Source organism: Pseudopipra pipra, chromosome 3 (assembly GCF_036250125.1).
Source record: "Pseudopipra pipra isolate bDixPip1 chromosome 3, bDixPip1.hap1, whole genome shotgun sequence".
Classification (NCBI taxonomy): Eukaryota; Metazoa; Chordata; class Aves; order Passeriformes; family Pipridae; genus Pseudopipra; species Pseudopipra pipra.
This window is the reverse complement of record NC_087551.1, coordinates 51,262,829-51,275,575: the sequence shown is the minus strand read 5'-3', so window position 1 is coordinate 51,275,575 and position 12,747 is coordinate 51,262,829. Positions and strand designations below refer to the sequence as shown.

The following is a 12,747-nucleotide window of genomic DNA, read 5'->3' as shown; positions in this document are numbered from 1 at the left end:
TAGGTACAGAGAACTTTTTTTTTTTTTTTACAGCTATTTGCGTCATTGCTCCGACATGCCCAAAACATTATAGCTAGACTGATAATTCATGAGAAGGCTTGTCCAGCCCCACCACAGGAAGTGTACCAGGGAACCACCATCCTGCACTTTCCGTTCAGGTGGGTCCTTTGTTTCCATACCCTCGGCCAGATGCAGAAGCCTTTACACCTGGGGCTGGCACAGCTTAACACCAGCCCCAAGAGCAGCAGACCATCCACTTTCATGGATGCCGTTCAAAACCACTGGCAGAAGGGAGACAGAGGAGCTCTGTTTGCCACATTGCTTCTTGGAAAAACTGGTGACAGCCAGGCACTGGGAATGCTTTCTGGAAAAAATTTCTGGGTAAGTGTCTGTCGGCTCTCCTGTTACCTTTTGCACCTACAGATGACACTTAAACAAGCAGAGGAAGGAGGAGACCCCCAGAAACACGTCTGTGTGTTTGTTCCCCACAGCAAAGCAAGACAAACGGAGGAAAACACAGCCTAAAGTGGATTTTTGATACCTCGCACCGTGCCCCTTGCAAAAGCCAACGATAAATTCATGCCGTGGCAAACTATCCCGGTCAAGGTTGAATCGGTGAGGCGGGAGCGACGTGGGACACGTTTTTCCAAGAACTCATCTGTGCACAGCCTCACCTGAACCACCACTACATAACGGCTGCTGTGCTCGCTCTCAAAATGCCACAAAACCAAAAGCCATGGCAAAAACCAGCCCAACCGAGTGGTTCTGGGGGAAGGGGGGCATTTCACTACGACGGCCCCCAAAACCCACCTCAAAACCCAACCCGACGCACCCGGTCAGGAAGCATCCCCAAAATCCCCTTTACCACTCCTCCCTCCATGCTCACACCATCACACCCCCCCCTCCCCCGGTTGCATCAGCCGGCGCTGCCTCCCCACGTGCGCCTCTTACCGGGCGGCCGCCGCCGCGCCGCCACCCCGGGGGTGCCGCCCGCACAGCCCGCGGCTCGGCGGCAGCGCGGCGGGGAGCGCCGAGGCCAGGCAGCACCGCAGCGCCGCGCTCCTCATCCCTCCAGAGCGCTCCGGCAGCGGCGGTGCAGCAGCGGCGCCGGGACGGAGCGGGGCGAGGGGGCGGGCGGAGCTGGAGCACCGCCTGCCCTCTCGCCCCGCTCCCCGCCCCGGCGCTCGGCCGCTTTCGCTTCCGCTTTTTTGCAACAAAAAATCACCATCCAAGTCACCTCCAAACATCAGCTCCGACAGGGAGAACCCATCACCTCCCTCCCCCGCCCTCCCCAAGGAACAGCACCCAAAGCTTTTGCATACTCAACGTTTATTAAAAATAGTATGAAATGGCCCCTGGGAGAAGTTACAATGCTAGTAGAAGTCCCTTTTTCCGTTTGTTTGTTGGTTTTTTTTTTTACCCCTCCCTCCCTCCCAACTCCACTGACTGCATGAGATGCGAGTTAAACATTCCCCTAAGCCGTTTAAACAAATCGACACGTGCGCGCGCATATTTACCTTCTATCCATATTTACAGTACTTTACAAGCTATATTAAATAAATACGGGCTCTGCTACACCTCAGCGTCTAAATATGTACAACATTATTTCTCAGTCAGATTTTACTAGATACGGGTCCTATCACAGTGGATGTGCTGACTGTAAGAAGTATCCCTGTGGTATGAGCTAGCAAGTACCATGACCAACCAGCCCTCAAAATAACAATTTCTAGCCAATGCAAGATATGTGTGGTAAATAATTTAATCCATTCTAATAAATTCAAGTCCTCAAATCTTAGACAAGTAGTTAGCTGTACACTGATAACTTCAGGTTTTCCTCATGGTAACCAATGTAGTAAACAGTCAGCTGTTCCAGAAGTACAGTGCTCTGTAGCTTAGGGGAGTGATAAGTGGTTAGTAAAAATAACATTTCTATGAAACTCCTTTGTATATTGATATGTTTAACTCGGTACTGGCTTTATCCATGTAATCTGAAGAATTTAAGCACCAAAACAGAACAACAGTCACACAAAATGATCAGTGTAGACGTATTTAGGCTCTCCTTTAAGTACAATGTTTTCAAGTAACAGAATCCAAAGCTGTGTAACAAAGATGACAAAGAGGAGTAAGTACGCATGATATTGGAAAGCCTGACTTTGCTCTAAATGGCCGCATTTATTCAATACATTATTTGCAAAATAATGGAATGTATTCTCATTTTTTAATCTACTATTATTGTACACAAATTGGATTAGAGTTAGCCCTGGTTGATTTAGCAAATACATCTTCTACCTCTCTCTGTCAGGAAGGGTTATTTCCTAGTACAGGAGATGCATGCCCTGGGGATGGCTGCTCATCACTCAACCACCAGTGTCACTGAACCACACTATGGGCTAAACATGCCCCATGATCAGTATTTCACCCAAGTACCTTGTCAAGCCTCATTCTCTCACAAGGTTACTGACACTGGGACTTGAACAAAGGTCCAACAGGTCACAGCTACTTTGCAAACTCTCACACAGCAGCTTTCAACTGCTGGGTGCTGAGCTACATAATACTCAAATTTTCCTTTTTGTCACAAACACCACCATCACTGGAGGTTCCAAAACTGGTCTAGTCCTCTTCACAAGCAGTGGAGCTCCCCTTCTATTGCCAGAACCATTCCCCAGACGAGGACTATGTCACATCCACAGGTGATGTGACCACCTGTGGTCAAGCCACCACTGCCTGTCTTCTGCTGACTATGCAGTTCCAGAAAGTAGAAGAGGCTATCAAGCACTAGGACTAGATTTTGTTTAAAATGTAAGAAGCTTGTTGTAAAGTAATATAGCATATGCATTGGTCCCACACACTTGGAATCTGTCTGATGAAAAGTAACGTGCAAAAAAGTATGTGCAATTATGCACATTGTCTGTTGGTGTAATTACCAGAACCCTCCTCAGAAATCTGCCCAGCCACAGGAGCAGCTACTCAGCTAAATGCTCCTGTATTGTAGGCAGAGTACTCACACAGGTATTCTGGAGGCAGAACATTGGAAACCAACTGGAAAGTCCAAATACTAAGGTTTCCACATGATAAAATGCTTTAAGAATCAAATGGTATCAGACCTGGTTCGATGGTAAGAATGAGGTGGTTATGACACCTAACAAGGGAAGAGATCTAATACGAGATGAGAAGTCCACCTGCGCTCCAGAGAGGGACTCCAGACAGTGCACATATGGCCTTTTTTATGTTCAATATTCTAAACCAATTTAAAAAAGATACAGTTCACATCTATTTACAATATTATTGTGATACAATGCCTGATTGTGTAATATTGTGGAAATACATGATGCCAGTACTGATTGTCCTAGTATATACTCTGTCATAATAAGGCAGTACAGCTAGAAATTACTGAAAGCATCAAGCAAAGCTACTTGAACTGAGGCACTGAAATTTTTCCCTTAAAGACTGTACAATATTCTGCTGATTAGGAGATGGTACCCTCCACAGGTAGTCATTCAGTTTATCTGAATCACTATATGCAGTCAGATACGGGGTAAGCGCCTGTTTGCTGTTGGCAGACTTTGCAGGAGTACAGGAGACAGTTTTGCCACAGAGCGTTTCAGAAGGAACAGCGTCTGCATTACGCAGTTTAGGATCTGATTTCCTTGTTTGGTTCTGAGAAGTCTCCAAGTCAGATCCCTCATCTTCAGACTTTATTTCAACATAGTCATCATCATCCCCTTCTCCTTCTTCAGAATCTTTGAAATTCGAAAAATAGTTCTGAGTGGCCATCTGTGCTGTCAGAGGGGAGGCCCTGTTTACTCTCAGGACTTTTTGAGAATCCTGCAGAATTATATCTGAACAGTTTTCAGGGATCTGCTTTCTCATCTCCGGCCCTGTACATGCTGAAGCAATACCAGGACTTTGATGATTGTTGAATCGGAAGTTCCTATTCAAATGGAGCTTTTTCTTGTCAATTTCATTAGTGTATACAATTGATTCTCCAGACCTGTTGACCACAATTGAGGAAGATGACTGCGACCTACTGTATGCCTGTGGTTTTACATTGCTTACTCTCCTCCCAAGTGAATTATAGATGTGATCTTGATGTAAGTTCTCTTTGTTCGGTTGGCTTATAATGGCACTCCACCTCTGCGCTGGGACATGTAAACGGTTAGAAATCTGAAGGGAAGGCACCGATCCAGCTGAAAGCAACTGCTTTGAATTACTTTTTGTACCAGCTTCTGTATATGAGTTCTTAGACTTTGGGTTTTGGGATTCAGACCACGGAGAGAAGTCGGCCAGCTCGCCGTTACTGTATGTAGAATGCAAAAGCCAATCTTCTGCTCTTGGGCATTCACTGGCAGGCTGGGAATGGGGAGGTGATGTGGCCACAGGTGTGGAAAACCTCCCAGCTGATGGCTCCTGAGGAGTGGCCCAGGCTTCCTTTTGGACCTTAGGAGTACTGTCTCTAAAGACAATTTGGTCATAAAGCTGGGAATATTCAGCTATTCTGGCACCTAGAAAGGAGAGAGAATACACTTAGCAGAGACAAGGAATCCATTCCAATTAATCATGTGAAAATTAAAAAATCTCAAAATGCTTAGTATCAGTCAAGAGAAGATCTTTCAAGTTGTGCGAATATATTCGGCCTCAACAAAGTAACATGAAACAATGGAGGGTGAAAGACCCTTTGCATTGCATTTCAGTACACTGTATTGAGAAAAAAAACCATAAAATATCTTGCTACGGTGAGCAGTCACGCAGGACACAATGCAGCCCACAGTTCCAACAATATGCTGCTTGTTTCATATTAAAATGGAAAATAACATTCTAAAAATGGCCTGGTAAATAAGATATTTATGGACTTTTATAAATATCGCAAGAAGGCAAAAATGGCACTCTAGTGCATGGAGTCTACTGGCTCCATGTTCTCAATTTGTTTCAATTGACCATGGACAAAAATAGTTCCAGAACTCTTGCGTATCCATGACTTTGCACATTGACAGAACAAGACTACCACCTCTTCTTATCTAACCCCATTCCTTGTGCTTATGGGTGTGATTGTGGATGGTATCTGAGCAAATGTACATGACTTGTTAGATGGTGAACCATCTTGAAAATAAACAATTTAGTCAAACTCTGAAGATCACACTATTAAAGAAAATAACTGCTTTTCTGTAAAGAGGCCAATAGTGCTTTGAGCATGATTTCTATTTCCAGTCTCAGTTTAATTGCTCTTTCCTGACACCACCCTGCTATTTCTTCCCACGGTTATCAAGCAATGACAAGAAATCAGATATAAGGGACTATTCATGTTAAAGCAGTCCCAGAAAACTCATCTCAGTGGTTACACAGAAAATATGATACTGATACTCAATGAATAAGGTGGGGAAAATTCATAATCTTCCAGTTCAGAACACAAAGTTCACTGAAAGTTACTCAATAAATGTATCCGTGTAGAAACATTTTTAACATACCAATAGCGGGACCCCCTTGTTTCTTCTCCTCCAGAATAGCAGCAAGATCTTTGTGTTTCAGTTTCTGTTGTCTGCTAGCTGGCTGTTCCTGCTCTGGACTTTTAACTTTCAAAAGCTGGTTAGCCTTCTTAATTTTTTGACTGTACTGCCTTGCCATCATAAAAACTCTGTTCTTTGTTTTATCCACAACAGCCAAGTCATTTTCCACACTCTCTGCATGCACATTGGACAGAACATTGTTGGCAGGTTCATATGGACTATCTACAAGAGGTATCTCACTGGAGTAGGAAGATCTGTTCAGACTCATAAAAGAGTTCTTGCATGGTGTAGTGTCTTCAAGCCTGAGATTTGCCTCACTAATGGTGGCAGCCCTGGGCTTCACAGTTTTAGGGAAAATAGGAGTTTCTGGCAGAGAGAGAGTAGACAGCGAATACTCTACATCTTTACTCAGTTCAGGTGTACTACCAGCATGCAGCCTTTCCTGCATATCATCTTTACAAACAGGAAAGGCTGCAAGGACACGGTCTCTTGTCTTTTCCTCATTTTTCTTGATATAGTTCTCCAGGTCATTCCAAATCTCATCTACTTCCTCTGAGAGTTTATCCGCTGCAGACTTATGGGACAGAGAATCAGAGTTGGAGGAGCTATCTACTAAGCTCAAATAGTCAGTGTCAATGGGAACACGATGGTAAGGACTTTCATCTTCACTGAACTGGAGACTCTCTTCAGAAACAAAATGTTGTAGATTGTCACAATATGCAAAGTCTTTTTCCAAAAAACTCCTCCTTTTAGAGGTTTTTAAGGGGTCACATTTAAAATTCAATAGTGGTGTTTCTGGAAGCACTATGGTGTCATAGATGTTGTCTTCAACAATCCTGAGCTCATCCAAACTTGAAGTAGGTGCTTCTTTACTGAGTAGGATCTCCTCCCTACTAACACAAACGAAGGCCCTGTTTTGATTTGCTGTCCTCTTTTTGGATGGTGAATCTAAGCTGGTTTTGTTTTCAGCCTCATAGAGAGAGTCTCTAGCAGATCTCTGGGGACCACGGTATGTCTCCTCCCTTCTCGTCAGACCCATCAGCTTTAAGTCATCATAGCTTATATTATCATAAACATGTTCAATATCATCGATAGTCAACTCCTCTGAAGATTTGGGATATGCATTCCTACTGCTCACTTCTGCTATCTTCACTTCCCTTTGAGAACCACGCTCCACTATTTTACATCTTGTGCTGGCTGGACACGTGTTACTTTCACCAGCACTACTGGCCCGTCTGACAATTTTGTGATGAGTGGGGCTGGAAGTCTCGTTTTGATGCACTACCCCCAAATGCCAGCTGCATGGACGCCCAGAAGAACCCCTCCTTTCTCCACTGACAGCTGAGCTTGCATTGGACGTAGACAGTGATGGTACAAACATCTGATAATCGTCTTCATCATCTTCGTTCTCATAAGGTGGGCGCCGGCTGGGAAACAATGCCTGCCTGATCTGATGGTCCGTCCAGATGTTTCTGACAGAGGTACTTCCTCCCAGGATATTCATGATTAGCGAGTTGCTCTGGGTTGTTCTGAATTGTCTAGGAGACTGTGGCTGTCTAGCTGCGCAGGAAAATGGAAGGTCAGTATTCAGCTGGGTTGACTCTTCATCTGAGGGGTCCTTGGAGCTCTGTGAAGATTTCAAATTTGCAGGTAACATTAGCATATCCCTGCAATAATACAGCAATTCCCTCCATTCACAGAACTGTCATAGCACTAGTGGGTCCTGCAGCATAGAATCGTGTGCAGATGGACAGGGCAAGCAGGCTCCTCAGTAGAGAGCCAGGGACCAACGGTGGCAGTGCCAGACTACTTTGTCTTCTAATCCTTACCATGGCTCAGAGTTCACTCCTGGCATTTAATAAAATCTTACTTCAAATACAAGACAGTAGCTTATGTTAATGCATGAGTAATTAAAGGCAAATTTGTTTGGCAGGGGTTAGATTAAACCTTTTATGCTAACTCTGCAGTTTTACAGTTGGATTAAGCTAATCTGACTCTGGGTTTGTGCCAAAAGTTCTGTTCTCCTCCCTTTCCCCTTGCCTATAACCCTAGCAGAAAGAAATCTTACGCTCTTTAACATATGCCACTGAAAATTTCTTTTTTCTTTTCAGAGTAAGTTTTCATCCAGATCTAATTTACAGGAAGGCCACATGCTTATGCCAACATGATGCTGCAGAGATTGCCAGAGGTTGGGAGAGAGAGGGAAAGATAATTCCTTTTGGCTTAAGTTAATGCTGATTGGTTTGGTTAGTTGCTTGTTTTCCCAGCCCCAAAAAGAACAGCCTTTCATCATAGAGATGAATATTTCAATGATATGAATACTAATACATTACATAAACTGTAAATTACGTAGTTAGGTAAAGCAGATTTCTTTGACATATATATGATGCATTGCAAAATAGAAGTAAAAATAATAATTACATACCTGCATTTCACACTTGTTGACATTAAGACTTCTCCGTTTTTCAACATTTTCAGCAGCTTGGCTATTAAGTCTTTTTCTTCCCCCTTTTGATTTCTGCAGTGAGTTTTGCTGTACTCCCTGTGACTTTAAAGAAAAAAAGCAGGGGAGAGGTAATAAAATCAGTTCTTTGTACAGTCTTGATCACAGGAATTAGCAGCTAGAACAGGTCAGGGATCCACACTGGGAGATTAATAAACTCATGAGTCATCAGAGCACTGCCACAGCAATGATTCAGAGCCTAGAATATCTGTGAAAGTATTGTTGCCACATCTAGTATTAAACACTAAGCTACTAGTACACACTTTTATGGTGGTATTCTTTTGGGCTTACTCATACTTTTGTACTTACTCATTCTTTTGTACAAGCAAGGGGGAGAACTACAAGACACTGCATACTCATACAAGATACTATTTTGTCAAATATTTAAAATGCAAATAGTGTAATTTCAAAGAGGAAGTGCACAGTAAGCTTCAAGAAATTTCAATAATTGGTTTGATATAATTAAAAAAATAAATGGACTGCACAAAGATATGACCTCAGTATCAACTAAACAAAATAAACTGAAAATCTAGATAATTTAATACAGGCCCATTTCAAAGCTGGGGTTTTAGTCTTTCAAAGGTACTATATACGTGCGGAAACATCATACAGACTGGGAAACACTACCTTCTGTGCAGTAGTAACAGATAAAGACTCTCATTTTCAGAAATTCTACTCAAAACTTTTCATATTTAAGCTTACACATTCCTAGCTACTGCCAGGAGCTCATAAATCAAGAAACATTACATCACCTGCAGCAGTGCCTGAATCTTAATATTCAAGTCCTTGCTTTGGAGACCTGAAGGCACTGTCTTTGCATGTGGCCTAAAAAGGTTTCTTTCATGGCATCAGCTGAAGAAGCAAGGAAAAGCCAGTTGTGTGCAACAGATAAAAACAATAGCTTTCTGTCAGAACTAAGTTTGAGGACTGCAAAGGACTAAGTAAAATCTCGTTCAAGCAGTGGGAATTTCTCCCTCTCTATAGTGGCTACTTTTACATCTTCTCTGTTAAATGCAAGAGAGTATTGTGTGAAGTCTAAGAAGAGAAAGTTGTAAACACTTGCAACACATTCTTTCCTCATGGCTGTTTTACAGATAATTTTAATCTCTCTTCCATCCTCCCCAGGAAAAAATGATTTTATTTTTTCCCCTCTTTTTCCTACCTGTTCAGACTCTTCTTCATCATCGGCATCAATCTGTTCCGTAGCAGAAGTCTGAAGATTTTCGTCCTGGTCGCTGCTGTAGGCTGGTTCAATAGACTCTTGAAACTGGCTCTCCAGCCCACTGGATTCCAATGCAACCTTTTTCCTAGAATTCAGCAGGGCTTCACTTGATCCTAGTTTGGTGGCTTGAGATAATAGAGCTCCCTCAATACCAATCCGCTTAAAAAAAAAGCACCACAAAACTTTGATTAGAAGTTTATAGAGATACTATATTTTCGTAACACACTGTTTTACATCAGACTTATAGGAAATGTTTAAGCTACATTGAGTTAGCTGCACTGAAATGAGATTATTATAAAGGCATAAGTACAACAATAAGTATTTTCCCATACAATATTTTGAACTGAAAAAATATATGCAAATCCCCACTTCCCCCACCTCCCAAATCATGACCTTCAGTGTTATGGCATGACAGTGAAGTCATATCTAATGTACCCTGTTTATAAAACTTCCACACACCCCCACTTTAAATTCCATTCTAAATAAAACCCTAAGACTCAAAATTCCACATGAGACTTTCCAACTGTACTGGTAACATCATTACAAATTCTTACAGGAAATGTACAAATTAGAAATGCTCATTTCTATCTGCTTAAGCTGCATCTGCTCTGTTTGGTGGTATGTCAGGATTTATATATACAATATTTATTTCAGAGTGAGCTGAAACTTTCCAGTCTTATTTAATAAATGCAGAGATAATATGCTCCGAAGAATAAACACTATCTTTATACATAGCACTTCCTTGATTCTAGTGGTATTTTTAATATTCTATAGCCCTAGTAATTGATCGTATTGTATTATAAATCACAACAATATATGGATCAGTAATTTTTTCTTTATTACATATTCCTGAAATAGTAAACTGTATTTCTATTGCTTTCATTCCAGTAATCCTATTTGAGATGCTAAATAACATTTATGGGTTTGTTTCCATTCTTAAAGTCAACACAACCAAGAAGATGCACATTCTTCAGTAAATACTGTGCTTCAAATCAAATGAATGTGCTAAAACAAGAAATACAAGAAATGGCTTACCTTCTGCATATCTGGACTTATATCTGAAAACAGAAATAAGTAAATGATCAAACTGTTATCAGTTTTTGCCCATTTTAATGTGACACTAATATCCCAATTACAAATTTCCCAAGGGGTGTTGAAGGCAGCAGGAATTGAACAAACAGACTATAGGGTCTCTGGTAAATCTCGTGCTGTCTGTTTTTCAGAGTTCCACTTGAGGGCCTAATTTTGCAACACTGCTATGTTATGAGCAACCATTCACAATGGCCAAGACTCTCTGTGTTCAGTTGCTAGGATGTTTACACAAACCCCAAGTTTGGAAAAGCAGACATTAAACACCGATATTTTGTTTTCTTTTAAACTTCCTCCTCCCCCCCTAATGTATTTAGGGACAGTTATAAGAAGAAAGAATCCATCTTTACTTGTTCTACAAAGTACAGAAGCACTAGGTCAATAAACAGTAGACAAAGTAGCTTACCATTTGATTTCAAAACTTTATGGACTCTAGATGAGGGTTCTGAAAACGATAAAAACAAGTTTAAGCACTCCAGCATTCCAAAGAAAGTTGGGGGCATCTTCACCAACTTTTTATAACATAGATATCAAAATTCAAGCTTCTGAGCCCATGCAATGAAGCCAGCATTTAATTTCTTTATCCCCCAATTTCCTCACAAAAAACCCCAAACTATTTCTTGAATGCCAAACCTACAGCTGTTTCCAAAGAACATATATGTTTCTCAATGCAATAGAAGCTGCCCTCCATACAACAAGGCACACATAAATTTTTATCCCATGTTAAAGATTCCTGCTCTCAAAAGACTTGGTCATCTCTGTTGTTACACTAAGTTGTTGGAGGTTTTCTGTTCAAAATATGTATGAGGTACCAACAACTTAAAAGGGCTTAAAAAGTGTAGGTAGCTGAAAATTATATAGGAGGCCATTTGATCAGTATTTTGCATTATTCCTTTCACAAGCAGAGCAGCACCAATGCAATACTACACCTCAGAAACAAAGGAAGATGCTTGAAACGTAATTAGAACTTGATTGTTTTTCAGACATAAATGCTGCTGTATGTTAAATCATTACATGTTAAATCATGTACGTTAAATATTACATCAATACCCTCATTGGTCTTGTTGAAGTCATTCCCAATAAACAGTGTTACACACTCCAAATTGGAAAGGTCTTTAAGGAGAAAAAGAGACAAACAGTGACTGCAATATGAAGTCACACAACTACAAAGACAGTAGTGTCTTTGAGAGGAAACTAACAGTAATTATGGATATATGTTCAACCTAGAAGGAAGAACACCCTCTAAAGTCAGTATAACTATTTCTCAAATCTCTATTATCCATAAGGCAGACATTACACTAAGTATAGATAGCAATCATGTTTTGAAATAACAAGCCTATCATAATCAGGATGGAATTACTTCTGAGACAAGTTACTGCGGAGAGGGGGTAATGTCAGATTTAAATAATGTGACTGGCTTTCTTTTATCCATTAGAAAGTACCAACTGTTCTTTGTGCATCCACCATTATAAATGTAGGTTCATTACATTAAATGCAAAGAGCGGATAAAAACCATAAATCACAGAAACAACAAATAGTTAATAAGATGCTTCACCCACATCTGAGAGATATGCTTCACCCACATCTGTGCCATGTTAAATCTGCACAGTGTGCAGATTAAAAACTAATTGCACATGCCCAGCCTCACCCATCTCTAAACAGTCCTGTGTGGTTTTCCTTTTGTCATCTGGATGGTAAAGGAGTTTATTCACCTGATTTCCTTCTCACTCTGTGAGGAGCAGTGCCTTCCTTAGGCTGATATGATGATTTCATTTCTCCCTCAGGGCTATAGTGGAAGCCTGGGTGATCTGGGGAACAAGCAGAGGCACAAAGAATAAGAGAGTGACAAGGATGGCACTTCACATGCCTTGGCTCCCTTTAGAGGCAGTACCATCATCCCTTTATGACTGATATAGTGGCACCTCATCGGAACCTGGAGCAACACAAGCAAGATATGCTGCTCTAGGGTAGCCGTTAACCAGCCAGCCAGGGAAATGCTTTGCCCCTGTAGTTGTGCCTGCCTCCAGATGGCTAACCCAGAAACATTTATCCACCACCATCGTGTTTGTTTGCCAGTTTGTCAGTCAGAGCCTTCCTGACCAACTCTACAACAACTGTGTAAATAAATAACAAGCCTGCTATACTCCAAGACTTCCTCAGCATTTATATCCTAGGATTACTGTTCTCATTCTCCTACACTGCCAAGGATTATTGGTGTCATGAAGAGCTGAAGCATTTTGCACCAGTGAAGGCAGAAAGGAGAAGATGCAACAGTAGGGACTGTGCAGATGGGGCTGTGCTCAGAGCACAGACAGCAGCATCACATGCTTTCCTGTGCTGGATTGTGGGACACACACAGATAAACTCTTCAGACGTAAGAAGACAAGCGTCACTATCCTCTAGTTGCAGGTTTGCCAGCATGAAGAAGTCAT

General features: G+C 41.6%; 2 protein-coding genes across 11 annotated transcripts in view; both read right to left on the bottom strand.

Annotated features, from left to right (window-relative positions):
• Window positions 1–1,129, bottom strand: part of MTHFD1L (methylenetetrahydrofolate dehydrogenase (NADP+ dependent) 1 like) — a 148,586-nt gene extending 147,457 nt beyond the window's left edge. Inside the window, exon 1 of the mRNA XM_064649127.1 lies at window positions 952–1,129. Coding sequence (XP_064505197.1) covers window positions 952–1,067 — 116 coding nt within the window. The 5' untranslated portion in view covers window positions 1,068–1,129. The remainder of the gene's footprint in view (window positions 1–951) is intronic.
• A 183-nt stretch (window positions 1,130–1,312) lies between these two features.
• Window positions 1,313–12,747, bottom strand: part of PLEKHG1 (pleckstrin homology and RhoGEF domain containing G1) — a 122,014-nt gene continuing 110,579 nt past the window's right edge. For all 10 annotated transcript variants that reach the window (XM_064649116.1, XM_064649117.1, XM_064649121.1 and 7 more), the window contains 7 exons: window positions 12,028–12,123; window positions 10,722–10,760; window positions 10,262–10,284; window positions 9,167–9,385; window positions 7,927–8,049; window positions 5,463–7,128; window positions 1,313–4,502 (listed from right to left, as the gene is read on the bottom strand). In XM_064649116.1, coding sequence (XP_064505186.1) covers window positions 3,400–4,502; window positions 5,463–7,128; window positions 7,927–8,049; window positions 9,167–9,385; window positions 10,262–10,284; window positions 10,722–10,760; window positions 12,028–12,123 — 3,269 coding nt within the window. In that variant the 3' untranslated portion in view covers window positions 1,313–3,399. The remainder of the gene's footprint in view (window positions 4,503–5,462; window positions 7,129–7,926; window positions 8,050–9,166; window positions 9,386–10,261; window positions 10,285–10,721; window positions 10,761–12,027; window positions 12,124–12,747) is intronic.